This window comes from Anguilla anguilla, chromosome 2, assembly GCF_013347855.1.
Source record: "Anguilla anguilla isolate fAngAng1 chromosome 2, fAngAng1.pri, whole genome shotgun sequence".
Lineage (NCBI taxonomy): Eukaryota > Metazoa > Chordata > Actinopteri > Anguilliformes > Anguillidae > Anguilla > Anguilla anguilla.
Window position 1 is genome coordinate 15,274,128 of NC_049202.1, and position 27,416 is coordinate 15,301,543.

The 27,416-nt window shown below is 39.7% G+C and overlaps 1 protein-coding gene across 4 annotated transcripts; it reads left to right on the forward strand.

Annotated features, from left to right (window-relative positions):
• The first annotated feature begins 6,970 nt into the window (after positions 1 to 6,970).
• foxi1 (forkhead box i1) lies at positions 6,971 to 24,355 on the forward strand. Of its 4 annotated transcripts, none has more exons than XR_004763835.1 (3): positions 6,971 to 7,381; positions 9,299 to 9,446; positions 23,279 to 23,365. XR_004763835.1 is itself a non-coding variant. In XM_035403127.1 (2 exons), exons 1-2 carry the CDS (start codon positions 22,442 to 22,444, stop codon positions 23,839 to 23,841), a joined length of 1,161 nt encoding a protein of 386 aa, XP_035259018.1. In that variant the 5' UTR covers positions 20,672 to 22,441; the 3' UTR covers positions 23,842 to 24,355. The 4 variants fall into 4 exon arrangements, 1 of the variants encoding a protein (XP_035259018.1); XR_004763834.1 differs by lacking the exon at positions 23,279 to 23,365 and adding an exon at positions 17,756 to 19,380 and having other exon boundaries at positions 6,971 to 7,463; XR_004763833.1 differs by lacking the exon at positions 23,279 to 23,365 and adding an exon at positions 15,759 to 17,122 and having other exon boundaries at positions 6,971 to 7,463.
• Positions 24,356 to 27,416: the final 3,061 nt, after the last annotated feature.

Sequence of the window (27,416 nt, forward strand, 5' to 3'; positions counted from 1 at the left end):
AAATGAATCCTTGGTACAGTATTGTACAGTTCCTGTTTGATTTAACATCATTCCATTTCAATAAAAGTTATGGATGTGTAATTGGCTTAGATTTATTTTCTCTGTCAGACAAATCAGAATTCAGAATCAGACAAAATACATTTTCAGGTGGTTGATGATGTGATCATAGACACAGCCGGCTCTGTGCCTGTGGCTTGATCCTCTTTTGTAACTGCACAGAAAGAGGTGCAAACAGGGATTTTGGGCCCCATGGAAAGATCTCCCTATTGGGACCCACCACCCCAAGAAAAGGAGAGAAAAAAAAAACATTTGTTTTATTAGTACATTGTAAATAAAATATTTGAATGACAACTTCAATAACTTACATATAGGTTATTAATCCTCTTTTAATATTTTTTGAGGGCCCCTGTCAGTCAGGGCCTTTGGAATACAGTGCCACAGTGCACAGAATCCGCAGGTCAGGCAGGCCCTGATGACACCATGAAGTTCATCCACTCTGGAGAAAAAGGGTGATTATTAGACTGGTGGGCAACGAGGGCTGTATCTGGTTTTCATGCCAAGCTCTGACTTAATTACTTATTTAACACTAACATCTACAACATTTTAGCCACATTTTAGCACCTACTGTATGTGTATGAATGACAGTGAGAGATTATTTGTGTGTCCCTATATGAAACAATTTGCTGTGATCTAATCTACGAGTGAACCAGTATTGGTGTGTACAGCCAATTAGCTCATTTACCAGAATAATTGGTAGAAAGAAAAACACTCCCCTCCATGACTGGAATCGCCCACCCATGTTATAAGATGTTGAAGGAAAGAACTAGCAAAGAGTCCATCCCACATTATGTAGAACATCCGTCTTTCGGATGAGACGTTAAACCAAGGTCCTGACTCACTGTGGTCATTAAAGATCCCATGACACTTATCGCAAAGAGTAGGGGGTTCCCCGGTGTCCTGGCTAATTTTCCAGATCTGGCTCTCGCAAACTTGCCACCTAATCATCCCCTGATTTAATTGGCAAAAAAAAAAAAAAAAATGTTCTCTTCCTCTCCACCTTTGCTAATGTGTGGTGAGCGTTCTGGCGCAAAATGGCTGCCGTGCATCACCCAGGTGGGTGCTACACATTGGTGGTGCTTGAGGTGAGTTCCCCATCATCACTGTGAAGCACTTTGAGCGTTCAGAAAAGTGCTATACAAATGCAGTCATTCATTCATTCATCTCGCATTATGTAGAACAAAAAATGGCCTTTATTTCTTATGTTTTCCCCAACACTTTGTCAACAGAGTCATTATCCTTTCTAGAAGAAGAAAAAAAGATTGTTGATTTTAATAACCTGCGTTGTGTGGGGGGTCAGCGAAATCGGCCACTTCAGAAAGACGTATGAAAGACAATTTAGAAAACAATCTCCATCTTCCCACCTCTGCGATTAATTACAGGAGCCGGGCGTGCAGTCGGTGCAGCTGCAGTCTGCGGGCTGCGAGCGGGGAGCGGCTGTAGAGCGGCCCGCTGTGTAAACGCGGAGACGGGTAACAGTGCCCTGGGGAGCACACCATGACTGCGATGTTTGATGGGCAATTACAAACTGTGAGGGAGGGCAACGGCAGCCGTGAAATGGGCCCCAGCTATTTATCTTGATTATTTTCAAATTTCACGTTGAGTGTATCAATCTTTGTGGAGGTGGAGCTGACAGGAGCGAAGAACTGTTTTCAACCCATAAACAACTCTAGGGAAATCTGAAATGAGAAGAATGATGGTGATGGTGGTGATAATGGTGGTGGTGATGATGGTGATGATGTTGGTCATGATGAACAAGAAGTGACAAAATAATAATAATTGTCAGTACAAGGTACTGTTTACCAAAAAGTTGTCATAAAACTAAGAATTTGTTAGATTTATAAATTGTGTTTGAAGTTCAAGATGTCATTTTGCTATATCAAAAATGATTTTATGATAAACTCAGCTTTACTAGTTTTTCTCACAACAGAAATTGTGAACATGAAGGCAGTGTGTAGTTTTAAAAAAAAAATAGGTTTAGGTTTCTTTTTTTTCATTAAATGTCATTTCTACTATTCATTAGGTTTTAGTTTCTTGTACTGCACGTGCCAAGAGTCTAGCACACAAGAAACAACTAAAAATTGACATTGAGGTGTCATAGATGGCTAGATTAAACAAACAGTGTTTAGAAGTCAGATCATTCTGGAAGACTTGAAGAAAGCTTCCATTGCCATTTCATACTAATCAACACTCTTGGGCAGTAAAATGTATCTGTGTCACCTTTCTGTACGTTTGTCCATGTGACATTGGAATGTATACAGCTTCCAGGGCTACTTGTTACAACCTCTGACATTCGTGTACAATTTGAAAACAAATTTAATTATAAGGAATCCGACTACTGAAATGACCATTTTAGCATTTCACGCCCATTCTTATGAGAAGGGTTCAATCACCATGGACTCCATTTACATACCTCAGTTTCCTCTAATGCCAGGCTTCACAGGGACATTTAATAGCTGAAGGATCTCATGCATATGGCAGACAGAATACCTAGGGAAAAAATGTGAATTGATGAGAATGAAGTCTTGCTTTAAAAGCAATGCCTCAGTTCTTTTTAGAGGGAGAGAAAATTGAATTGGACTGCTAAATCATCCTTGGTATCTGGGATAAGGGGCTTGTTTTCCTTTATAGATGAGTGAAGGTTTTTACGGTCAAAAGCTGTCCATTCTGCACAAATACAACTGATTGTTGCCATTCATCAGGTTAACCACTAGTACCAAATTAGGTGCTGGCTGGATCAATATTTTAACAATTGCATTAATGGAAAACATATCCAGTTCTGTGCATGTCGATTTTCCCAATGAATCTATGGCGAAGAGATATGGATCCATCATCACAACCCAATAGAGCCAGCTGAATTATTATTACACTCAAATTTGCAGATTTCCAAAATCACTACATGTCATATTTAGGATAACCAAAGCTACCTGTGTACAGATTTACTATTTTTCATATAAATATAAACAACTGAAGCTACTGTGCTTTTTTGTATTTATTTTGTTTTCGAAATAAGTGTCTTCATTGCGTTAAACTGTCAATGCTGGCTTTGAAATGAAGCTACCTTTCAGTCAGTGCTGCACTGAAAAATATTTAACCGTGAGTATATTCAATAAATCCTGGCATACACAAATCGCACTTCACAACACGCTCGGCTATTTGTCTTTCAATCAGCGTTCAGAGCCGGCCACAGTGTCCACACATCAAAACGTGTAAACAGCAGCTCTGGCACTTTCTATTTTCAAGTCATGCCCCGCGCCACAAGCCCATTTGTTCTCCACGACCTCTGCTCTCTCAAGGTCACCGGCTTCTCCCAGTGGAGTGCAGCATTAACAAAATAATGGGAACAGGGACCTGCTGTCTAATGAAGGATTCTGATTAAGTGCTTCACCGAACCTGATCAGTGGATCGAGTTGTGCCACTTCTGCTTTCATGGATGTCCAGGAGTAAAGCTACGGGATTTCACGGATGATTGGACAACGTCTGTGGGCTGAATTTCACAGTAGCTGGGGGGTGGGGTGCCAATTCTAGATTGTCAAGACACACTGAGATTGCCTTTCCTTCTTTTTTTACCTTGTTTTTTTTTTTCTTTCGGCTGAATGTGTCTATCCTCACCTTATACTTTGCGACTTACTCACCCTTGAAAAAAGGAAATATTTCCCCAAAATAAGCACAGTGTATAACAGAGAAACTTCTTGAGTGTCAGGGAATCTCCTGTGGTTATACCTCATCTTGGAATTGAGGCCATTATTTGGAGAGCAGGTTGTCTGATTTTCTCAGGTCTTCACTGAGGTTTAACGGCTCGACCCAGCCCTCCATGCTTGGAATTCTCCAACCTTTTGTAAAGCTCAGTTAACACTCAGTCTAATGTTTTAGAGTGCACGTGATTCCTTTTTTAACATTTCAGAGTTGTCAGATAAACTCTCAAACATGCTTTGGAAGCTTTTAAATGGAAGTGTATTCCACAGTTTGGCTTTGAATACTGCTAATAGAGTAAATAGAGTGACCATGGATCATGGAGATCAGATCACTTTCTTATCAAGAGCTGCTGTCAGAGCTGCTCTTAAATATGGGAAACTGTAATATTGTCTGTAAGTATGGATCATGTAAATATCCTCAAATACATGTCTACACTTTCAGCTCATATTTATTATTTCATTTCTAATTCAATGGACTGGAGTACCGAACCAAAACAACTAAAATTGTGTCACTGTCCAAATATTTATAGACTGCACTGCTTATTTCCCCTTCCTGAGGAGGTGTGTGGAGGTGTGTTACCTAAGGCGTGTGTTCCTGTACTGAACTTCTGGATTTCATGCCAACTTCTGTTCTTAATTATTTAATTAGCCTTATCATTTAATAACTGATATTTGTGCTACATTTGTTGATAAGTTTATGAATGACAGCCGAAGGCGCCCCCTGTGTCCCAGAAGGAAACATCTTATCGTGGTTTCATCTAAACGCGTATTTAGAAAATTAGATAATTTCACAATGGAATTGGCCACCCCAGGCATATGCCAATGAAGAAGGTGTTCACTGAAGAGTCCATTGCCATTTTTACATTTTAAGGTGTATATTGTACTTTTGTGGACTAACGGGCACACTTATTTTCCTCAAAGGTTCTAAACGAGAGTCCTTATGGCTCTTGAAACCAAGCACAGGACAGGATACTGTTTGACACCATGGCGTAGTAAATACAGGCAACTGCTGCTGTTTGCATAAGAAGTCACATAAAAACGGAACTTGCAAGGAGTACGTATAAATACTTGATAAATAAATTAAATTTATTTTGCAAAACATTATAAAACGTGATATAACCGAATGTAGGGGAACTTCTGAATTCTCAATAGTTTTTCATATTTCTTTCAAGCCATCATTCCCGCCCAAAAAAAGCTGACAAATATGGTTATTATGGTCTCAGGGGAAACCATAATAAATCAACCCAGACAAACATCACCGCAGCTGTAGCTCTTAAAGGTTGTGTGTGTGTGTGTGTGTATGCGTCTGTGTGACTTGACTATGCATACATATAGTGTACATTGTTCTTCACAAAGGCAATTTAAAGATGTTTGGTAAATCCAGTTTAGTTTTTATTTTTTTTTATTTTTATAGAACAACCTTACATACTCTTGAAGTGGGAGCATGTGTGGAGACAATCATATTGCCAGCTTCAATCTTGCAAGGTCCAGCTTTCTGCCTTTTAGGGTGCTTTCCATCCGTGCCTGAATAAAATGACTGTACAGTGACCTAGTTTAGCCAAGGTCATGGCAACCGCAGGTATTTCCCTGGCAATTAGCCAGCCAAGAATTGGGTTGCTAGGATACGCTCACAGCTCCTAATAGCTCTAGGAGAGGAGGCGAGAAATGATACAGTACTGCAGATCTAAACAGTCTGACTGAGGGAGCCCACCTATGAGCATGCACATTTCCCTGGGTGTTTTCCAAAGGGATGAATGTTCTGCACTGTACTTGAAAGTATGCTAATGGACTCTATGTAACTGTCAACATAAATATGAATACTGGCCTTGGAGTACAGTATAACTGTCATACAGTAGATGTAACAAATAACTTGAAAAAAATAAAAGGGAATCTTGTTTGTTTGAACTAAGTGCTTTTATGTACAATGCTATACTCCATAATAAAGACCCTTCTGATCTTTTTAAAATATACCATGGAGTCATCCTTAATCCAAATGTCAAACAGTATCATTGACATAGCATGCTCATGCATATACACCTTATTGTAGTGCACTGTCCTTTATTGATGTTATAAAATGTTGCCTAGAAATAAATCTGTTTAAAAAACCTTAACTGAGCTGGGGCAAGCATAATATGGTACAAGATAAATTAAGAAATTTGAAAACACACACACACACATACACACACACACACACACACACACATATATATATATATATAATATATTTTTCATAAAATTATAATAATACACATTTCTCATAAGAATACATTCTTACCCTAAAACAACTGCATTGTATACTGGCATAGTTAGGCAATGCATGCTGGATATTGCTCGACAGCTGCTGGAAGCCATTGCTATTGTGCAATTATTTTCTCTGTACATAACTCTTCACATGAAATTTCCAAATAAACTTTGTAGGCTTATGCACACTATCGAATTGCGCATTAACTTTTTTGGAGGGAGTGAACAACCCCTAACCAAGTCTAATGTAAACAGAAAATCATCCTTTTCTGGGCTTTCCGAAATGTAATCTCCCCAGAGGAAATGGGACAGGATATTCATATGCCAGCCAGGTTCTGAATCTATCATAACTTCCCTGTTATTGTGAAGGAATGGTTGGTATAGTTGGATGGCTGTAGGTTTAGCCTTTGTTTTGGCTCCATGTATTGGAAACCTGTCTGAACACTGCTCAAATTTGCCTCCCTCCATTGTCAAACAACACAGGCAATTGAAATGGCATCTGTAAATTAAGTTGGGACTTCCCAAACTGGGCATCTGCTGTGTTTGTAGACTTATCCTTCCAGCAAATTTCTTAATTAATCGCGATAAAGGAAAACATGCCTGTTAATGGTTTAATGATTTTGTTTTTAATTGTGACTCATTACAATTTCCATTGTCATGTTCCTTAGGAGGTTTAATTCATTCCACCTTAAGGATTCAGGTGCAATTATCTTGGTCAATCAATCTTGTAACCTCTTTCCAACGGAAGGAGCACGCTGAATTAGTTGCCTGAGAACTGATCCAATTGATCAGCAAATCTTGGAATAAACATGCTGTTCTAACCCATAAACATGGGTTAGAGGGCTGTGCATTGTAAATGGCTGATTAATTATAGCCGTCATTGGACTTTCGGTGTTTATTTATTTTTTATTTCATGGCTGCAACTAACATAAGCACCATGGTGCTCTAGTTAAAGCACTATCAACAGTAGACTAAAAGCAAGTGATGAGGCATCATGCTTATCGACTTCGCCTGAGGTTGAGAGAAGGAGAAGCTACTTACTGCACACTCGTTCAGACAAACCTGCTATTGACAATTAGTTAGAACATTTGTTAAAGAGACGCGTGTAGACCTGTCGCAAAATGTGCTCATTGTGCCCCAATAACTGACCGTGAACTTTCACATTTCTGTGAAGTTACTTTCAGCCAAAATCGCTCTTGCTGCTTTTCATTCCCTTGGACAATTGAGAAGCCAGCCTCTGTTCATTGACTAGTTCCTAAAATAGGGTCAATTAAACGTGCATTCGAGTTGTACTATAGCAACGTTCTGAGTAGGAACAAATGCACGTGGCAGCATTGGCTGCTGTACCCTAACTCACGGCCGATTTCACCAACTTCTGCACACTCCAGGTGAACAAAGACGAGCGAAGATGGTGTTTCACTTTGCTACACAAAATCCAAACAACGACAACGTAGCTCATTTGGCTTCACAGTGAGTCGCACTGCATATCTAAACGCTTCCTTAATGGCGTTTTTACAGTGATTGTAAAGAACATCAAAGTTCTTAATGTCTGCAATCTGACAAATTACTCTTATGCCGACTTTTTTAATGCATTGCCGTTTGTTTTCTGTTTTATCATCCTTGATAAGAAGGAAGTTAAAGGAACCCAATATTTTCAGCGTAATGCAGTTTATTTCAAATAACACGTCAGTTTTCACCAAACTGCAAACTCTCAAATGTAATAACTTTGCCACTGACCAACAATCGTAGGCTAATGTGGTTGGCACCGAAACTTGATTACAATTTGCATGACCATTAATTACTTGAAACTGGCTTCAATGGAACCCAACCATAAACATAATAATGGGATAGCAATTGCACCAGTAAAGGCCTTCATGTAGCTAAACGGTCGATAAGCAAATCGCACAGCTCAATCCAAGTGTCATATTATAGCAAGTAGCTATCTCCATAAACCGTCCAGTTTAGCATAATGGTTCACTGTGTGACCCGTGTCTGTGCCTCACAATCGTCGGTGTCAGTTGTTTGCCTGGGCATAGGCCTATTATTACGCTGATTCCGTCATGTGATCTTACTCATTTTGCACCAAAGAACCCGTTACTCTCGCGAAGTGATTCCAAACACGGCCAAATAATGCTCAGATGTGGGCTGAATGGCCTGTTTGATGTTCTTGTGTCCTTATTAACATGGCACTATTTTAATGTTTAACATGACTGGCATTTGGCCAAGTTACAGCCTATGGCATTGATAACCAACCCTGTTCCTGGAGATCCACCGTCCGGTTGGTTTTCATTTGAACCATTATTTGGCACACCTGACTCTACTAATTAGCAGCTCAACAGAGATATCTAGCTGTTGACTGAGGTGTGCTTTGTTCAGATTGGAGTGAAAACCTAAAGGATGGTAGAGCTCCAGGAACAGGGTTGCTTACCACTGGCCTATGGCATATAGTGGTCATTTGTTATGTGGCAAATATGTTATTTTGGTTGAAAGACACTTGTTATTATTTCTTACTCATATTGTCTTTACATTGTGAATTAAGGTATGCTGGTTACAATGGCGTCTATGCATGCACAATATTAGTACTGATCGATGACAATTTTTTCCTTGACACTATTGTATAGGTTATCCCACTTAATTAAAATTGAAGGAGTAGCACAAAACACTACAACGTACGGGCTAGTTAGCACTGCAGTCTCCTGGAGATGATCTCAAACTTGGTGACATGCAACAGAAAGGCCTTAACAAAACAAGCACAGAGAGTATAGGCTTTGTAAAATTGAATGCAACTCCTACCTCTACTGGTGAAACATTGCTTTTGCACTCCTATGTGGACTGATATGCATTCTGAGTCAAATGTAATGGGGGTTACTAAGTGGACACTTGTGGTGGTGTCACTTGATTCCCAAATAAGACAAATGGGTAAATATGATGTCACACTCAAATAAAAGAATGGGCACAGTCCCTTCCAAATTATTTTATGTATATTTCTATTACATATTGCATTTCCGGTCATGGGTTAATTTGGTAGTTTGATTGTATGGTAATCTTCCCAGCCACAATAGCAGATACTGTATTCTGTACTTTTTCAAGTTGGCATCTAGTTGTAGTGAATGTTTTCGGCTGCTTCTGCTCGCTCCCCTGGTGTTATCACAGGTGTCTGCTTGGTCTCTGCCAAATGCGGTACCTTGGAGGATGAGGGCAATGCGCAAGCTGGGAGATTTCAGAGGTTTTGTAAATAGAGAAAGGGCACAGGTGCTGTCCCACCTGGCTCAGTGACAGTGATGGACATCTGTGATCCCCCACAGGTCCCCTAGGGAGATCCTGATGTTGATTAAGTGGGCCAAGAGAAAAGACAAGGAGAGCGAAGGGCATCTTCAGGGTGCCATTTTGTACGTTGGAGCGCATTGCGATGGTGTGAGCCAAAGTTCTAAAGGCCAGACGACGGAGACGTGGGTAGGTGAATGTTTCACAAATGGCTATGAATGTGCTATCATGGTGTCTGGTGGAGAACAGAATTATTCAAGCGCATCACCTGGGAAGAGCAATAAAGCAAGGAAAGGGGGTGTGGTCTGTCATTGAAGCGAATGGCCACTATTGGCCACTGAGCTGCAGTAAATATTCCAATTCTAGTTAAGGTAGCCCTTTGTTATGTCCAATCCCTGCACTCACAAATAAGCACACACATACCCAAGGGAAGGGTTGAATAATGTCGGATGCCAGCACTAATGACACCACTGCATTCATAAAGGATTGCCTTCCATTCGAACGCCTGTGCCCATCAGTCATGCTCCCAATTGGTTCAATGGAAAACCATCAGGGGGTATCAAAGATCCTGCTCAGTCAAGTGTGCTTCCCATCATTAATGTGTACCTCCTTCCTCTTAATACCTAGGGGCCATGCTTTATTTGGTTGCAAATAACGAATGCCTGTTCATTGCGATTCATGTAGCGGCCGCAGTTCTGGCTGGGTCCTACAGACATTCACGGGTAAATAGAACCATAATTTGCTAGAATGGCTTTCTAGGCTGTGGCAAGGTTTCATTGGATAGTCACTTGCTGATAAGATGTTGAAATGCACTAAATTGTGGTTGGAGTGCATGGAACAGGATAAGAGTGTCTGCCAAATGCCTGTAATGTAATGTAACAGGACCATTGATTTCCCAGCATCCCGTCATACTCCTCTTGATGAACACATTTTATGAAGTGTGCAATAGCACTATGATGTATTTGTTAACTGGGCAGACATTTAAATAATAATAAGTATAATAATAATTACAATTACAATGATAATAATACATACTGTCTAAAAATGACACACTTGAGGGCACAGTTCTGGATTCACACTGATATATCTCTGTACCTGTAAATGTGGCACGTTTCAAATGGATTGGTCTGGAGAAGTGGGTGATTATTGCCTGCTCCCAGCCTCCTCTGCTGCTCTGATCTCTGTCGGTGTTTTTCATAGGAATCATGTCTCTGAGCTCAGCTGTCTTGTGGGCGTGACGTAGACTCGTGCTACCGGCAGACCTGCTGCTCGCTCTGTCCTTCACCATCCGACTTTGTTTCCCCCGCGTGCGTTAAGCTCTGGCAGCCTTGGTTTCATTGCGGCTAAATCTGTTTCCCCTCGTCTAGTGATGCCACGTGCTTAGCTTTAGCAAAGCATTGGCATTCACAAGCGAAATGCACAATCTCATTCCCCCTGTGTGATGCCACAAGCTAAGCTTTTGCATAGTACCGGCATTTACAAGAGGTTAATTTCGGTGATTGAAAAAGTTTCGCGAAGAAGAACCTTGGCTTGCATCGTAATATCGATTTTAAATTTGGTGAATATCCTGAAAAACTGCATGAAATATTTTTTAAAAGATCAGTGCATTTGCCATTCAGCGGTGTGTGATATTGAGGTCTGAATAAATGCAGAAATCTGCCGGTTGCAAATGTACAACCAATCTACATACAAATGGCACAGTGGCGCACTGTTGGATGTTACTGCTTATACAGGAGGCTGTTCCGTTGTAACCTACACAAATATCTGCATAAATGTATGCGTTCACGCAGAGCTGTGTGTCCCAGAAGAATCAGGCCTGTATTCTCTGCTTGCTTCTCTGCAGTCTACCACTTAACCACCTGATTCAATCAATCATCGCACTGATTAAAGCCATTTAGCTTCCTTCCTGTGTTCTGAGGGGGGTAGCTCTTTAAAGACAGCTGGAAAACCCTCTGAACCAGAGCACCCTTGCTTAAAAGGGTGATCATCTCTCAGCTGGGCTCTTCTCCCCAGAAGGGCTGGTGTCCCTGGGATGCGTTTGTTTGCAGCCAGTCATGTCCTATTAAGCTGACTTTAAAAAGTCAGGGGGCATGCGGAACAAGGCGGAAACTACAGAGAACAGTAAGCTAAAATGTTCGCTTTGCATTATCCTCACACACCTTTAGCTGGAAACAACGACCTTCTGAATACCCCAAAATGTAAATAATATCCCTCTGTGCGTGTGTGTGTGTGCATGTGCGCATGCATGTGTGTGTGTGTGAGCATGTGCGTGTATACATGCGTGCTTGTGTGTGTGTGTGTGTGTGCATGTGTGTGCGCGTATATACATGCTTGCTTGTGCATATGTGTGTGTGTGTGTGTGTAGCAGCATGTGACATGTGGCCGGAACTGCAATGCACCAAGTCATTGCCTCACAAAATTGAAATGTTTTATTTGTAAAAATAAATTAATAGATTTTACCTGGATTTAATGTGTGTACATAGCCACAGACCAAGCGAGGACCTGGAACACTGCTGCCCTCTTTTGGTGAACACCTGTTTTCATACCAGCATCTTCCTCTGGTCCATCCTGCTTTCCTTTTATAGATAAGCAAATTCAGACTTAAGAATCAAAAAAGATTAGCTTTTTATAACAGCAGTTTTTTCCAGATGGGCTCATCTTTATGTATGCAAATGAGACCACTGAATTTGCCAGTGGACAAGCTTATAATGTCAGTGAAAGTTTCCCCAAGGCCCAGGGGATTGTGATTTAAAGTATCCAAGTTTAGAAGGGGAGACGCTGACCCCAGCTCCTGAAAACCCACCCCAAATTCCAAACATAGGACCAAAAATAAATAAATAAATAATTTTAAAATTAAATCTGGTTCCGCTCAGCCTGAAGGTTGCAAAAACTACCAACCAAATGTGCCACAAAAACATTATTGGCTGAATATTGTTAGTGGGACCTCACCAACGATTGTAACTGAACAATGCAATTCCTGAATGGCTTCATTTTGCCTGCTACTGGAGAACCGTCTACTTTTCCCCCTATGTACTCTTCAGTCTGCTGTGTGTGTGTGTGTGTGTGTGTGAGAGAGAGAGAGAGATATTGTATCTCTACCTCTTGCATGTAACTGCTTTAGTTCAGTGAGGATACTCCAATTCCATTTATTCAGCGGCATTTCAGATGTGGTGGAGGAGTGAACCTGCATCAAGGAAATGGGAATTAAACTACTAAAAATGCCAGCATGAAAAATTATGATATTCAGTCGGCTTTTCTCATTTGGGACACTTGGTTGTTTGGGACTCGGATGATTGCCCTCCTACAAGATGGGCTGACACGTTTGACTGTAATTGGTCAGCAAGGGGTAGCTGTACTGTACAGGAGACTGAGTTTGATTACTTGCAAGAAGCAATCTTTTATTCTTATGCCTTTCTAAGTAAGTGCGAGTGCTTGACTGTATACTCGACTGTGCACAATTGCTGTAGATAATGGAAGTGTAACAAAAAGCTGGAGTCATTTGCAAGCAGTTCCAACCAATCACTTTATGGGGGTAATTACCATACCACTATAAGATCTAAAAATATTACAGCTGTTCAGATGATGTGGGCGTGGGCCTTTCTGTGTGGAGTTTGGACTGTGGGAGGAAACTAGTACTTGGAGGACATGCAAAGACATGCAGGTATCCTAATTGGGGTCTCTAAATTGGCCATTCGTATGAGTCTGGGCGTGAATGGTGTGTGTGCCCGGCGACAAATTGCCGACCTGTCCAGAGTGTATTCCTGCCTCTCCCCCAATGCATGCTGGGATAGGCTCCAGCACCCCACAAGACCCTGATTGGGGTAAGCGGGTGTAGATAATGGATGGATGTTCAGGTGATGTAATTATTTTTGGGATGGTAAATCGGGAACTCCACAATCTGCAATATTGTTCAGCTCCATGCACACACACACAAATGTGAACAGACCTGTGCAAGCAAGCATACAGTGTTTTAGTTAGTGTTGGGTCTGCTTTCTTCTGAAGTTCCATAAGACTGGATATGTATAATTTAATGATGACTTGTGAAGCAAAAGTAATTCTTCAGGAATTGACTTTGTGCCAAGCACTGATGTACTGAACACAGGCTTTTACAAAACACACTCTGAATCAATTATTCCCATTACAGTTGAAAAATATAAACAGTGGGCTGCAAACATACAAGTAGCCATAGTTTATGAGTCGGGTGAACAACCCAGGCACCACAGATTAGCACCATAAAGAAACCATTACTGTTTGTGACTGAATTCAAGGTAAGGTCCCTTACCAGTTGTTATTCCAGCTGTCTACACCAGGGGACCATGCGGTTAGATATGAAACGTACAAATTCTCGAGCAAACGCTTTCAAAGAGCTGCGTTCCGTGCAAATGGCCAGCTTGACACCGATAATATTGTGGTCTTAAATAATTAATGGCACTGGATAAAGTAAGAGGAGGGGATGAATTATTAAGCCGAAAAACCAGCAGCGCTCAAGCTCTCCAAGTTTCATTACAGCACTGCAGAAGTACCAAGAGAGCCACGGAGGATTCAGAGCTCCACATAAATCAGCAAGCATTGTAGGCCCGAACGTCTCTGAAAAGACCCAATTCACACATGCACAGAGCCTGGTACAGGTGCCATGTAATTCAAATTCACATATTATGAGGCTTTTGAAAAGCTAAAGGAAGGATTTAGCATACATGACTATGACATAATTGGACCCAATACAGTGTGTGAAACCATAAGCTGCTCTGTGTTGCCAGATTTGAAAATGGTGAACCCGCCCAAAGCCATTTATACCCCCACACAATAACATAGAAGTAGCCCAGTTTGGAGGTAATCTGCCCAATCTGGCAACACTGTCTGTGTGATTGAATATGTGATGTCAGAGCTGTCTGAGCAGGCATTGACAGATATCCAGGGAGTTCAATGCATTACACGGAAAGACCACAAGGAAAAGTCTGTTTTGAAAACCTTTCAGCCTGTAGTCTGGCACAATGTGTCATCAGCTGTCTGAGTTTAATGAAAGACAGACACTAGCGAGAGACTCCTTATGGGGCTCTTTTCTTCTCTCTCCAACAGGCTGCAGCTCCACTTTTAAACTTCAGAAACCTTTTACTCAAGACACATTACTCCTTCATCTGCTCAAAAAGACTAATTTCACTCTCACGTTCTTCTGCTGAGAGAGAGAGAGAGAGAGAGAGAGAGAGAAATGACAGCAAACAATGAGACTGCACAAATGACAATGCTTTCGATGATTGACCTTCCACAAGAGCTAATAACTCATTCGTAAGCACCGTGTTATGCCATCAGGCTTGCTCTGCATGCATGCATATTGTGTCAAACCTAAAACTATTAACATTAAAACTTGTTGTGCCGTTTCATTAATATTCCGTGTTTAATTAAATCTTATGCTCTATGAATATGAAAAATGGCTCAGGGATGGCTATGCCTGCCACCATAAACATCATAAATTACTTTATCAAAGCATTTTGATATTGGTCTTACAGTCTGCATGAAGTTGGCCTCATTTTTGTTCAGCTTTTTGGTAGTGCTAAATGCAGTTCTGTGCAATGATTAATGTGACTTTATTTATTGTAGCCTTTATATTGGACTGTGCATAGGTTACCAAAAAAAGCAACCAATCAAAAAGAAGAGTATTTCTTATAAGGCTACAGTGAATAAAAATGACCTGTGAATTTCAGTCACTAAGTAGATCCATCAGTGCTTATGTTAGCAAACAACTCAGGACAGGGTATTATTTTTTAATAAATGTTTAATAGAAGTGTTATTGTGTATATACTATCACATATAAATTGGGTAGAATATTAAATATTAAATAAATATTAAAGCACAGAATGTATGAAGATGCATGCATGTATGCACATGCATCCACAAGCCGATCAGGTGATCTGTAATCATGCCTGGATATCCAGTTCCAGTCATGGCTGGTGTAAACTCCATCTTTCAGTAGGTATGAGTAGGCAAGCTAAAAGCTTTGGAAACACAAAGTATATATCAGGACATCAATTATTCATGCTAGGCCATAATGTCAGGGTTTGCCAGGGTGGTCATTTGTAAAGACTTTTCTGAACTTGCTTTACTTTCAGCATACTTTACTAAGCTGAATAAAAAGATAAATATTAATGCGCTCAATCCAATTTCGCCATTATATGATAAAAGCTTTATGCTTTCATCTTGCTCCACACTCAGACATTCAGTTCTTTTGGAAATGCTGACGCGACATCAGGCTACTTCACAGCCACTATCCTTTCAATATCTTTTGTCTATACCTGTCATTCTCTTTGGGTGCATGGAACCATACATTCTCTCTCTGTCTCATTCTCCTTCCCTATCTCTCTCTCTCTCCCTCCCCCTCTCTCACTCTCTCTCTCTCTCTCTCTCTCTCTCACACACACACACACACCTGAAGGTCATTACAACCATTTCTTTCTAGACTGATTTATTTGTGTTCCTCCTGAGATTTTTTATCAATTGTTTTGAAAGGTTGGCTTGAAAAGAGAAGATATGAGAAGTTACCTTGAGAGGACACGTTGTTCTCTCATCTGTACAAATGGCCACTGATAACAACCACCAGCGAATAAAATCAAAACAGAAGGCACATGTGAATTTTTGCAATTAAATTGTCACAAAGTGAAAAATAAAGTGTGTTTGTCACCTTTTTATTAAAGTATCCCCAAACAATTTCAGATTTTTAATTTATTACTCACTGAAGGAAAGATTGTAGGGCTTGAAAGAATAAAGAAGACCAAATTATTTTCATGATAATTAATTAAAGCCAGTGATTAGGTAATCATTTATGTAATTCCGTTTTAGTTGCCTATGGATTCACTGTGGACAATCCAATTAATTGTGAAGATCTTGTCGTAATTACCGACCACATGATTTATTTTCTTTCTTTTTTAATAAGTTGCTGAACTGAAAAGAATGGATGAAAACCTGTAAAAAAAGTATATTCAAATGAGAAATAAGATAAGCTGCTACTACTGTGTGTGTGTGTGTGTGTGTGCACGTGCATGTCCGTGCACGCTCGCAGGGTGACAATATCAAACTAGAACATTTAGTACGCTAACTAGCAAAGCTAACATATGATTCTTTTTTTTCTGTGTTCTGCTGCAGTGTTTTGTATCCTTCAAATAAATATTGGTGAGCTGTAACCATACTGCCTCACACAATCGGTCAATTAATCAAAGTATGCAGATTTGTCACGGACGACTATGGGTTGATACTGGAATTGACATTTGAGACAGCCAATCCAAAATGAGGGCAGATGTAAAACGCAGCTGAATGCTAAGAAGAGGGATGGTACAACAAAACCAATGGCCTCAAGAGAGTATTTAATCAAAATAGCGCAAACTACATTTCAACAGTAATGATTTGTAAACAGGCTGTAGGTAATGTGATACAGTGCTATTATTGGAGGTTTGCTGGAGAGGACAAGAAAATGCACAAAATAATCTACTCAATTGAACTGACCTCAAAAAAGCCTTGCTTATTTGAGACTTTTTTTTTTTAAGAAGACCCATTAGAAATGTTCAATCTTTCCTTTAGCTTACAGTTCAGCTCAAGTGAGACAAATTAGTTTCCCCACTGACTCACTTTCCCATGGGGGCTGGGTTACTTAATGGGGGAGGGGGGTTCATAATGGTTATTCAGGTATTGGATACGGCTAGAGCTCTACTTCTGTAGGCTAGCTGGAGCTGTCAGCTGAGGCCCAGCTTAAAAATGCACAACAGCACATCTCCAGGCCCCTGACCTGATAATAGTGGAATCAACAGAGAACAAAGCTCTCTCCAAGAGGGGAGAGTAGTGTATGTGTGTGAGTGTGTCTGTGTGTGTGCCTGTGTGTTTCCGTCTGTGTGTTTGTTCATGTCTGTGTGTGTGTGTCTGTGTATGTGTGCGTGCTTATCTGTGTTAGGGTGTGTGTGTGCGTGTGTGTGTTTGTCTGTGTCTGTGTGTCTGTCCGTGTGTGTGTATGTGTGTGTGCGTATGTGTGTGTGTGTGCGTGTGTGTGTGTGTGTGTGTGCGCATGTGTGTGTGTCTGCGCGCATGTGCGTGTGCGTGTGTTTGCGCAAATGCATGTCCGTGTGTGTGTTTGTGTGTCTGTGTGTGTGTATGGGCCAGGGGGAGTGGGATCAGTTGTGAAGAGCACAGTGTATCTTGTTACAGTCAGAGCCTCTGAGTCTTCTATTGCATACACGTGTTCAGATAATTGCAGTCCTTTATGTGAACACAGACATCTGTCATTTTTGATGGACAGTTTTCAACCCCTCCCTCCACGGACCCCATGCATTTTTTTTCCACTGATGGTCTTTTACCACTCTGACCTGGATAAACTCTAGTCCTCCTGGTGCTGCACGTAGCACCACTGACTGCTGAAACACTTAATGATCCAAACTGGAAGAAATGCTGTTCATTTGTAAAAGTGTTGATTTTTTTCTTATTATGGAATAAGTGAGCTTTTTGTGTTTGTATCCTTTTAGGGTATGATTTACAGGAGAGATGCGGCTGACACTAATGGGATGGAAAAAAGGCAGAGTGAAGTTTCATGAATTCCATGTTATATTAACTTAGTTTACTCTAACTTGACCCAATTTAGACTTTGTGTTGCACATCAAAACACTATGATTGGTACAAACGAAAAAGTCATTTACATCTCATTATAACTCATTCATGAAGCCTTATTCTACTACTGGAAAACTCCTGACTTTATAACTCTAAAGCTCAAGGGCCTGAACTGATATAAGAGGCATTCAACTTGTTTGAAAAGGCATTGTGTAATTCTTCCTTTTAAACAAAAATAGTCTCCTTAAAATAAAGGCACAACAATGTCCGGTTATAACTAAAAAAGTGTGTGTAAGAGAATAAATCCAGAAGTCATTCAATGGAGTTCATCTAGTTTTTATTTACATTGAGAGGAAATGCATCACAACCGAAATGTAAAGTTAAAACAATTGACCCATTAATAAATCAATCAATAATCAGTCAATTAGCATGGTGCAAATTAATTACCATAACTTTGGTTCTCTGCGTAAACATGCTACAAGAACTTATTTTACAGCTACATTTTTTAAATTATGCCATGAAATATTAATTGCGCTGTAGTTCATATGGAATATCTGTTTTTCCAGCTGGTTTAGTGAAGTGTTTCTGCCTCTCTGCTCAACAACAGAATAACACCTTTAATTGTCTGAGTCTACAATTCCCATAGTGTCATTTGCCTCGTTCACTTGAGCAGTCTTTGGTAATTAGCTTTTCTTTGTCAAGCAGTGGGTGGGTTTTGTCCATTCAGGGGGAAAAAAAATCCCCTTTCTCTTCTGCAAGCTCTGCTTGTGGTTGGCGGTTGTGCAGACTGGCCTCAACAACGCCTAAAAGTCACCCAATTACACCAAGGTCATGGAGAGCAGGAATGTTTGGCTGATTAATCCACTGGAATCATGTGGGGTATCTCTCCGTTTACTACCTGATTTGCCCACTGTAGGCAACCACGGTGACGTGTGCGCTCGCTCTAACCATGAATGTGGCAAGCTAGCGCGGATCATAGGGTTTTCAGATGCCACTGGAATGCAGTCTTTCGTGTGCCAGCCCTCTGGCTGGATGGTTATTAGTTTTCGCCACTGCCAGAATAATTTAAAATATGCCATTGATAGCACCCTATTAGCTTTCTGCCCATCACAAGACATTACATGAACAGAATAATGACATAATGAATAAACCAGGTAGGGGGCTTTGGGCCCCATTGCCTATAGCTCAGGGGTTTTTCAGACTTGTACAGTATAGTCATCACAGCTCCTCACCAGCACTGATTTTTTAATTTTTTGATATATTTACATTCAAGTCTAGTTGTGTTCCTGACGGTTTCTAATAATTCACCACTTGCAGTTTACTTCATTGTAAAAAATATTGTCCATCACACATTTTAAAGTCATAACGTATATGTGCTGTGTCCCTAAAAAAATGACTGACCCACTTTAGAATGTGATTAGAATCTCCTTAACGTTCTAATGCTGATGTAACAATCTCAACTGGTAATTGAAAGCACTTGAGTTCCAGAACCCTGAATCCAATTTTGGAAAAAAACATCCCAAAAAACGTACTGTCCAACGGGTTAACCTACCTGAAAACAGAAACTTTTGATTTGTGTCAAAATAGGCTAAGTACACAGCAAATTTTTCCACTTCAAACTTTCCTGTGAATTTGTATCACTGTCCATAGTTGTGCAGCCTTCTCTCAGGAGCACATTTTACATCTTTCATATGAACTGTAGAATTTATCTTTGTTATCAAGGTACCATATTGGCATTGGCCAACATTTGTACCACCCGGCCCCTTAGTACGGTGGCTTATGTACTGACATTGGCATCAAACAAAATGATATCCCTGGACAAGCACATATGCTTCATTTATTTTTATATTTGATACTTTCTGAATGTTTTTATGTCAGTATTGAATTATGTTTCCATAATACGGTGCACTATCTGTGTGACCGCGTTAATTATGCAATTGATCCAATTTACCCATTGACAGACTAGTGTGAAAAATTGGTTTTAAAAAACCGTGATGTAGGCTATAACGAAACCACCAGAGGTCACTGTGTGTTCAAAGTATTGTCAAAATCCGACATTCCTTTTTCCTTTTCCCGACGCTAATCGTCCGACTCCGAACTGTAGCCGATTTGAATGAATATCCTTACATTTTAAATAGGGGAACATAGCAATTGCACCGCAGATTTTAGCAGATACAAAACCGCTTTTGGCCCTCAGGTTTTGGGGGATTTAAGCCAGTCTATGTATTTGTGAAAGCTCTGAAAACAGTCTCCTTATACGCTTCATTGTCAATTCAAATCTAAATTTCAACTGATTGACAATGTTATTTTTACACTGCATTATGAATGTTGTTTCTTGCCTTGCTATCTAATATAATGAAGAACTACAATACACCAAATATTTAAAATATATATTGTGCGTCATAACCTGTTGATTATAAGCACCGGTGTTTAAAATAGCGACTTGTTAACCTTGTGACGAGACCTATTTGGGTCAATGTTCATATCCGAAATGACATGGAATTAGACCTCCACACGGTGGCAGTAGCTTATATGAGACGAGAAGCCCACGGATCGCTGAGGCCTCCGTGTTTAAGCATGGTGTAAAGTTTCCCGTCTGATCATTTTTCATATGAAATTAGAGTTGACTTATTCAGTCAGAACTAAACGCTTTAGATTTAGAGTTGGAAGCTACAAATAAATAAATAAGCAATGGCGTTTGTTTGTTCGAGTTTATTTCTGATAGTATGTTTATTTTATTATGCTTTTAACTGCATGTTAAAAGCGGTCTATATAAATTGTGCAGTCTGCATATTTTATAGTGAAAGGTAAAACGATAATAAACGAATTTATGTTTAAAAAAAAGTATTTTGTGTGATGAAATTGTTTCAACAAAAAAATATTAGTTTCATTATTAGCTACACTTCCTTTGTACTTAGCTTCGCATCATTTAAAATACTTCTTTGGGCGTGTAAATGCATTAAAACTTTAATAGCCTACACTTTGTACTCTGCACGTGTGGACTTAAACGTGTTTTTTATTGGCGAGCGGAGCTGGTTGACAAAGGTGGCCATGAAGCATTTAATGACCTTAATTTTCATTTTCGAATAATGTGATTTCATTTTAAGAACGGTTCTTCGATTTGCTTCAATGTGTTTAAAAAATCAAAAGTATGCTTATATTTTAAAAAGTTTAGGCCTATTACAAAGTAGACTACCACGTTTCCTGGGAATAACCATCTCAAATTCAATGGATTACAACCCTGTCGTAGCCACGAGGTAGCCTACTTTACAAGTGACTTCATCCTGCCATTTTTGTCCTCATTTCGTAAAAAAGTCAAAATAATGCGTTTCCTCCATCATAAAAATGAAGGTAAAACTTAATGATTTTTCATGATTTATAGGCTACCTATTTTGATTTCTCTTTAGGCTACCAAGCAGTTGACCTTACTTACAGCAGTATATAAACTGATATTTTGTGAAATCAAATTAGGTTTGTGCTCATTTATATTATAAACGAAATTAATGATAATATTCAATTTCCCCGGAACTCTAGTGTAGCCTATAGACCCTAGATAAATTATTGATGAAAAGCAAAGACAAACATTTAAGGAAAGAGGATAAATAATAACATTGAGATGATCTCCCTTGTATTTATCTTGTTCGCATCGCTTTTTTTTAGTGTATATAGTCTAGTCAGCAGATTTGTTCGAGAGCATCTCAAGTTTTATATACAGTATACAACAGATTGTTTTGGTTCGTTCAGCCCTTCTTTGGAGCAGCTTGCAGCGCGGTGAATTGTGTGGAAATGTGTATACCCTGTTCGATATGCATTCAATGTAGACCTAGCTATATTAATATTGGCTTCAAACTGAATTAGAAATTGTTTGTGAACTTTTTCAACGGGCTAGCAGTAGATGCTGAAAATGTTAACGCTCAGTTAAAGTGTGTGAACTACAGAATGTTGAACAGGGTAATAATTTCTCAAGTCATAATATCACATTAGCAGCCTAAATGTCTGGGCTGAGAAACAGTGAATAAATACCTCGTTTACTACTGAAAGACCATCAGTTAAACATGTTCGGGAAACACTAGGAGCAAGCCTGATCTACAATAAAATAAGTAGGTCTATCTTCATGCCACGAAGATGGCAAAATTTCGATGTCCACGTTGTTCTTTTTACTTTAATCTGCAAATGAAGTATTGTGTTGCGTGTGCTAGTATAGAGACAAAATTATTCGAAATTTTGTTATCTTAATTAGCCAATAACGATATGTGGATGTGAATATAAATGAACAAACAAACAAATAAATAAATAAATACAAGTTCACAAACTTTTAAGAATGTGAACAGTCCAACTACCCACCCATAGGACTTCTGTTAAAGCAGCACGGGTGGAGCGTGACAGTGGAAAGGGGTGTTACCCAACAATCCATTCAATACCTGTTCTTGCCTTGAAGCTCACTGACAGCGCGAGAGCCATTGCTTAAATACTGCTCCCCAGAGCGACAGTGTTCAGTCTTCAGGGAAAACCCCAGACGGAAACAATCCCAGCCACTGGAACTTCACTCGCCTGATGTTGATAGAAGGTGCGCTCTACTTATTCGCCACTGATTAGAGCGGATTATGAACGCTTTTGGACAGCAGCCACCCAACCCTCAGTCTAGTCCTATTCAGCACCACAGTGCACAGGAGCTTCTGGACATGGCCGTTTACTGCGACAACTTCAGCATGTACCAGCAGAACCTTCATCACCATCATTCTCAAAGGCCTACGGCGCATCCTCCCACCTACGGGCTTGGAGAGTACACATCGCCAACTACCAACCCATACCTGTGGCTAAACAGCCCAGGTATCAACTCGTCTCCTTATCTTTCTGGAACGAATGGGGCTTCGTATATACCGTCGGGATATGGGGCAAATCAAAGGCAATTTCTGCCACCACCAACGGGCTTTGGAGGCGCGGACCTTGGCTGGCTCTCTCTGTCCAGCCAGCAAGAACTTTTTAAGATGGTTAGACCTCCGTACTCATATTCGGCTTTAATAGCAATGGCGATACAAAATGCGCAAGATAAAAAATTGACTCTGAGTCAAATTTACCAGTATGTGGCTGAAAACTTCCCCTTCTACAAAAAGAGCAAAGCTGGGTGGCAGAACTCAATTCGTCACAACCTGTCTTTGAACGACTGTTTCAAGAAAGTTGCACGAGATGAAGACGATCCGGGTGAGTTACCTTGAATAAAACTAGTAATTGAATGGAAAAGTTCATTCTAAAGTAGGCGATATTATAGACCATGCCGGATATTAATTTTTGAAAAAGTAAAAAAAAAAAAACTGATTTATATATACATACGTGTGTGTGTGCAACAGTTACTGCATTGCACATGCGTAATATTATATTTTGATGTATCTTTTGTTTTCAATGAAAGTTTCCAGTGTTTAAGTGTTTTTTTTATTTTGCAGGTAAAGGAAACTACTGGACTCTGGACCCAAATTGTGAAAAGATGTTCGACAATGGAAACTTCAGGCGAAAGAGGAAAAGGAGGACGGATGCTAACGTCGGAAGCTCCAATGTAGTGCCGGTGAAGTCGGAAGAGGACAGCAGCGTACTGAAGCTCTCAGAAACCACGAGCGTTCTCAGCACACCGCCGCAGAGTTTGCAGAATTCCCCCGGGTCGAGCGAGTCCAAGTCTTCTCCATCACCTTCCATCGACCACAGTCCTTGTTTCAACAACTTCGTCTCCAATATGAACTCGATGCTTGCAGGAAACAACAACGTCGTAGGCAGCAGGCAGTATGGTTCGGGACTTCTGGAGGATTTGACCCAGAGCAGAGAGAACTTGTCTGGACTTGGCTCATATTCGCCAACGCAAAGCACCATGTTGAACTCTGACGTTAATAGCCATCCCACTCCACGACAGAGCTACTACCCCTCAAATCAAAACAGTGGTCATTTGGGCAGTCATCTTACGAATCATTTCAGTGTTAATAATTTAATATATAGTCGTGAAGGAACAGAAGTTTAGATGGTAGGATGACCCATATGAAAACAAAAACCACAACAATTAAACTAACTACACAGTGTATAGTGCTAGAATAGGCTACTTTTTTTACTTCTGTAAGTGCCGAGTAATATCATGAGATCAGTTTTGTTATTAACGTTTTCCCCGTTTGCCATACCTGAACTGGTTGAAACTTCAGTGAATGGGTTTTCATTTAGATGTGCTGCAGTCCATAAATGAATGTAGGCTACTTTGGCCTATACACTGATATGTCTCCACTAAACACACATAACGCTTTTGCTTTAACACTATGTGTTTAATTTAAAACATTTAGGTCTGTTTATCAATACAGCTATAAATGACATCACTTTCCTTTGAGGAGACTTATGAGAAATGACGTGGTGGGCAGATACAGTATGAGTCAACTCCTATACCAGTAGTTCATATTTATGCAAAGAAGTTACTTTGTGATAAAATACCTTGATTTGTAGAGGGCTGTGTAAATGTGCATTTATGATTTTATTTAAATCCACCGAACTCAAATATGCTTTAATAAATGCATTCATATTTTGAAACCAAATTATGGAAAATGGCTGTTTTTGTCTGTTTTTATTCTATTTTTGTTTCTGCTTTTTAATATAGGAAAACACGGCATAACGCAGAGAACCCAGGGCAAGAGCGGTGTTAGATGGTAGAAGTAGCAGAACTAATAAAATCAATAATAAAACATTTTTACGCGCAACACCATATTATTATGACTTACATTCTGGACAGCGATTTAAAAGCTGAGATGTGTCGCCCAATAGCTTCCTCAGATACTCAGATACTAAAAAATAAACTAGTTTTCTCGTTCTGAGTAGGAATTGTAATTTAAAGGAACGCAAATGTTCAGTTAGATTAGCCGACATGATTTGCATAACAATTTTGCATAACAGGCGCTGTGACATGATACTGACCATACAGCGTTTTCCACTATGTGCAAATTATAATAATTATTATGAGGAGTAGTAGTATTAGTAGTAGTTATTTTCAAATATTAGTAGTAGTAGTAGTAGTAGTAGTATTTAGTACAATTAACAATCCCAGAGGACGCATTGTTCAAGAGTTTTTGGTGGACTAATATAAAAAGTTCAAAATATTAGTAAGAGACTAATACTTTGGAGTATCTGTATTATAATTATTAGTTTTATTATTATTATTATTATTATTATTATTATTAGTAGTAGTAGTAGTAGTAGTAATAATAATAATTACGTATTTATTTTTTGCAAACAAATGATAATCTATTACAAGAGTATGGGACTGACAATTATTATATGCATAGTTTCTAGTTTGATCGAGCGTTTGAATTAATCCGGATCCCTGCTGTGCACCCCATTAATTGCACTTTCCAAACAGTCATGCAGAGATATTTAATTCTACAGTCTATGCGGATTACGTAAACACTTTTTCAGGACGGAACTTGGACTATCCATATTTTCCATAGTTCTCCATGCTACTAATTTGTTCAAATATGAAATTTGTCTGTCAGTAAATACAACGACAGCTGCAATGATTTGATCATATTTTCCTGCTTCATAACTGCAACGATAATTTTATGTCTATTAACTCAAATGTCCATTATCAACTGCACGAAAACACTAGGTGAGACCGAAACATTTTCCGCTTGTCACTTTGAATAAACCCGATTTCAACAAGTCATCACAGCTTTATTTCCACAGAGTTCAAGAGTTCACCTCTTAGTCTGGGCCGCTTTATTTATACTCTGCTTATTTTACGGTATATGAAAGTTCGTCTTTTCAAACGGTTCAAACTGTCTGGGCTCTTTTTGAATATTGCGCAGCTGTGCTCAGTTGTTCCCAGGAGTTTCAAAATTCCCAAAGCACTTTGAAGTTGGAAAAGGTTTTGCTTTTTCAGCATAGTGCGAGAATGCTTGGCAATTCGATTTCTTTTTACCCATTAACTGTGAAACGCTTTAGAAACGTTTTCAAGCATCCACTGAACAATTCATCAGAGTGCAAAACACCATGTAAAGTGCTTTTGTTGTGAATATGCGGTTTCCCCACCGTCGGGGGACAAAACAATTGAAATGTTGTTCGCGCTATGAAAAATAATAATAAATAGGAGAACTGTCCCAGGGAAATGTGCGAGCGATTCAGCAGCCTGATCAAATTTGTAAACAATATGCTGGACGCATGCAATCAAAGCAAGTAAATAAAGTGAAACACCTCGTAATTGGAGTATAATTGAATGCACTCTAGTGGGTTTTTTTGTCTCGAGCAAAGCAAAAATGAAAAGACTTTCGTGCCCGCGGATGCGACACAATGGGTGCTGGCAGCACGAGAAGGACCCCTCCTGCGCTCGAATGAAAACACTGTGACCTAGGATCTGGGAACAAATTATATCACTCAAACCACATTTTCTTCTTGTTGACCATGAAGCAGAGCCCGTAACTTAACAATGAGAGTTTTTTTTTTTTAAACAGACGCACGTTCCCACAATGACAAATGTTCAATTAAGGTCACAAAAACCATGCGTATAATGCAAATAAGAGCAACGTCAGGGGGTAATCGTGTTTGTCCAAAACAAAAAGTTATTTCAATACCAGAACGAGCCCACGCATTAGAGGGGTGTACCATGCAGCGCTTTGTCCATTTTGATTCTGTGAACTTGCAAAGGGCCTTCTTTTATATCTAATTGGGTGTAATTGAGTATTCACATTGTTGCGTTTTTAAGAAAAGATCACGGGGAGGAAAACGCCCAATAAATCTTCAGGCACGCCTGCCCAGTGATATGTAGTGAATGGTTTGTGCAGTTAGCTGCATGGCATGCATATTCAGACCATACAGAGAAGTCTCACGGAGTGGCATTTGCCCAGGCTTGCCTGTCTCTTTGGTGCCAATCTGGTACAGAGATAAATCCACTTACACTGTTTCAAGAACGAAAAGAAACATCTCCGGTGGAAGCTTTCAGTCTTGAATCCGCTCTTCTTTGAATTTAATTACGAACTTTAAAGTATTAATTCGTCGAACAGACGTGAACAGTACCAGAAAAACCATGTAAAATTAGGGGTTACTGAATTTAATAGTACTACACACGCGTCCACACTAATGATCTGTTAAATGATCATTACACCATATCCACAGTGAGCAGAAAAATAGCAAGGAATTGCTTCACTTGAGCAACATGTGCCGAAAGACACAACCTTTGAATTATATTCAAATTCTAAATGAATCAGTTATTTTATTTTGCACCTTCAAGATCAAAAGTAGCTCATTCTGTTTGTCTTAACCTTCTTTTTCCTAATTACACGTTTTCCCCAGGATGTGTTTCTGAATCTTTAGGGAACGGTATAAGCCTATTCTTTATGCTTCCAGATTTAAAAATCTGTTATTTCATAAAATTCTTTCTGTTGGGTTTGGTGTTTCTGAGTTAAAGTCAAAGAAGTGGTCACATGCAGACGGCACTTGAAAATGTACGCTTGTACACTTGCAGATGCATGATTCTTAGAAATTCACTGGCGGCTTTTCAGATGAACTGTTGTTGGAGTTAATTACACTAATACAGATGGTTAAACTGCAATTGTATTGGCCTGATTT

Excerpts from the sequence above, each read along its gene's own strand:
- foxi1 (XM_035403127.1), top strand. The coding sequence starts at position 22,442 with ATGAACGCTTTTGGACAGCAGCCACCCAACCCTCAGTCTAGTCCTATT. Across the intron at positions 23,040-23,278 it reads ACGAGATGAAGACGATCCGG|GTAAAGGAAACTACTGGACT; the intron begins GTGAGTTACCTT and ends TTTATTTTGCAG.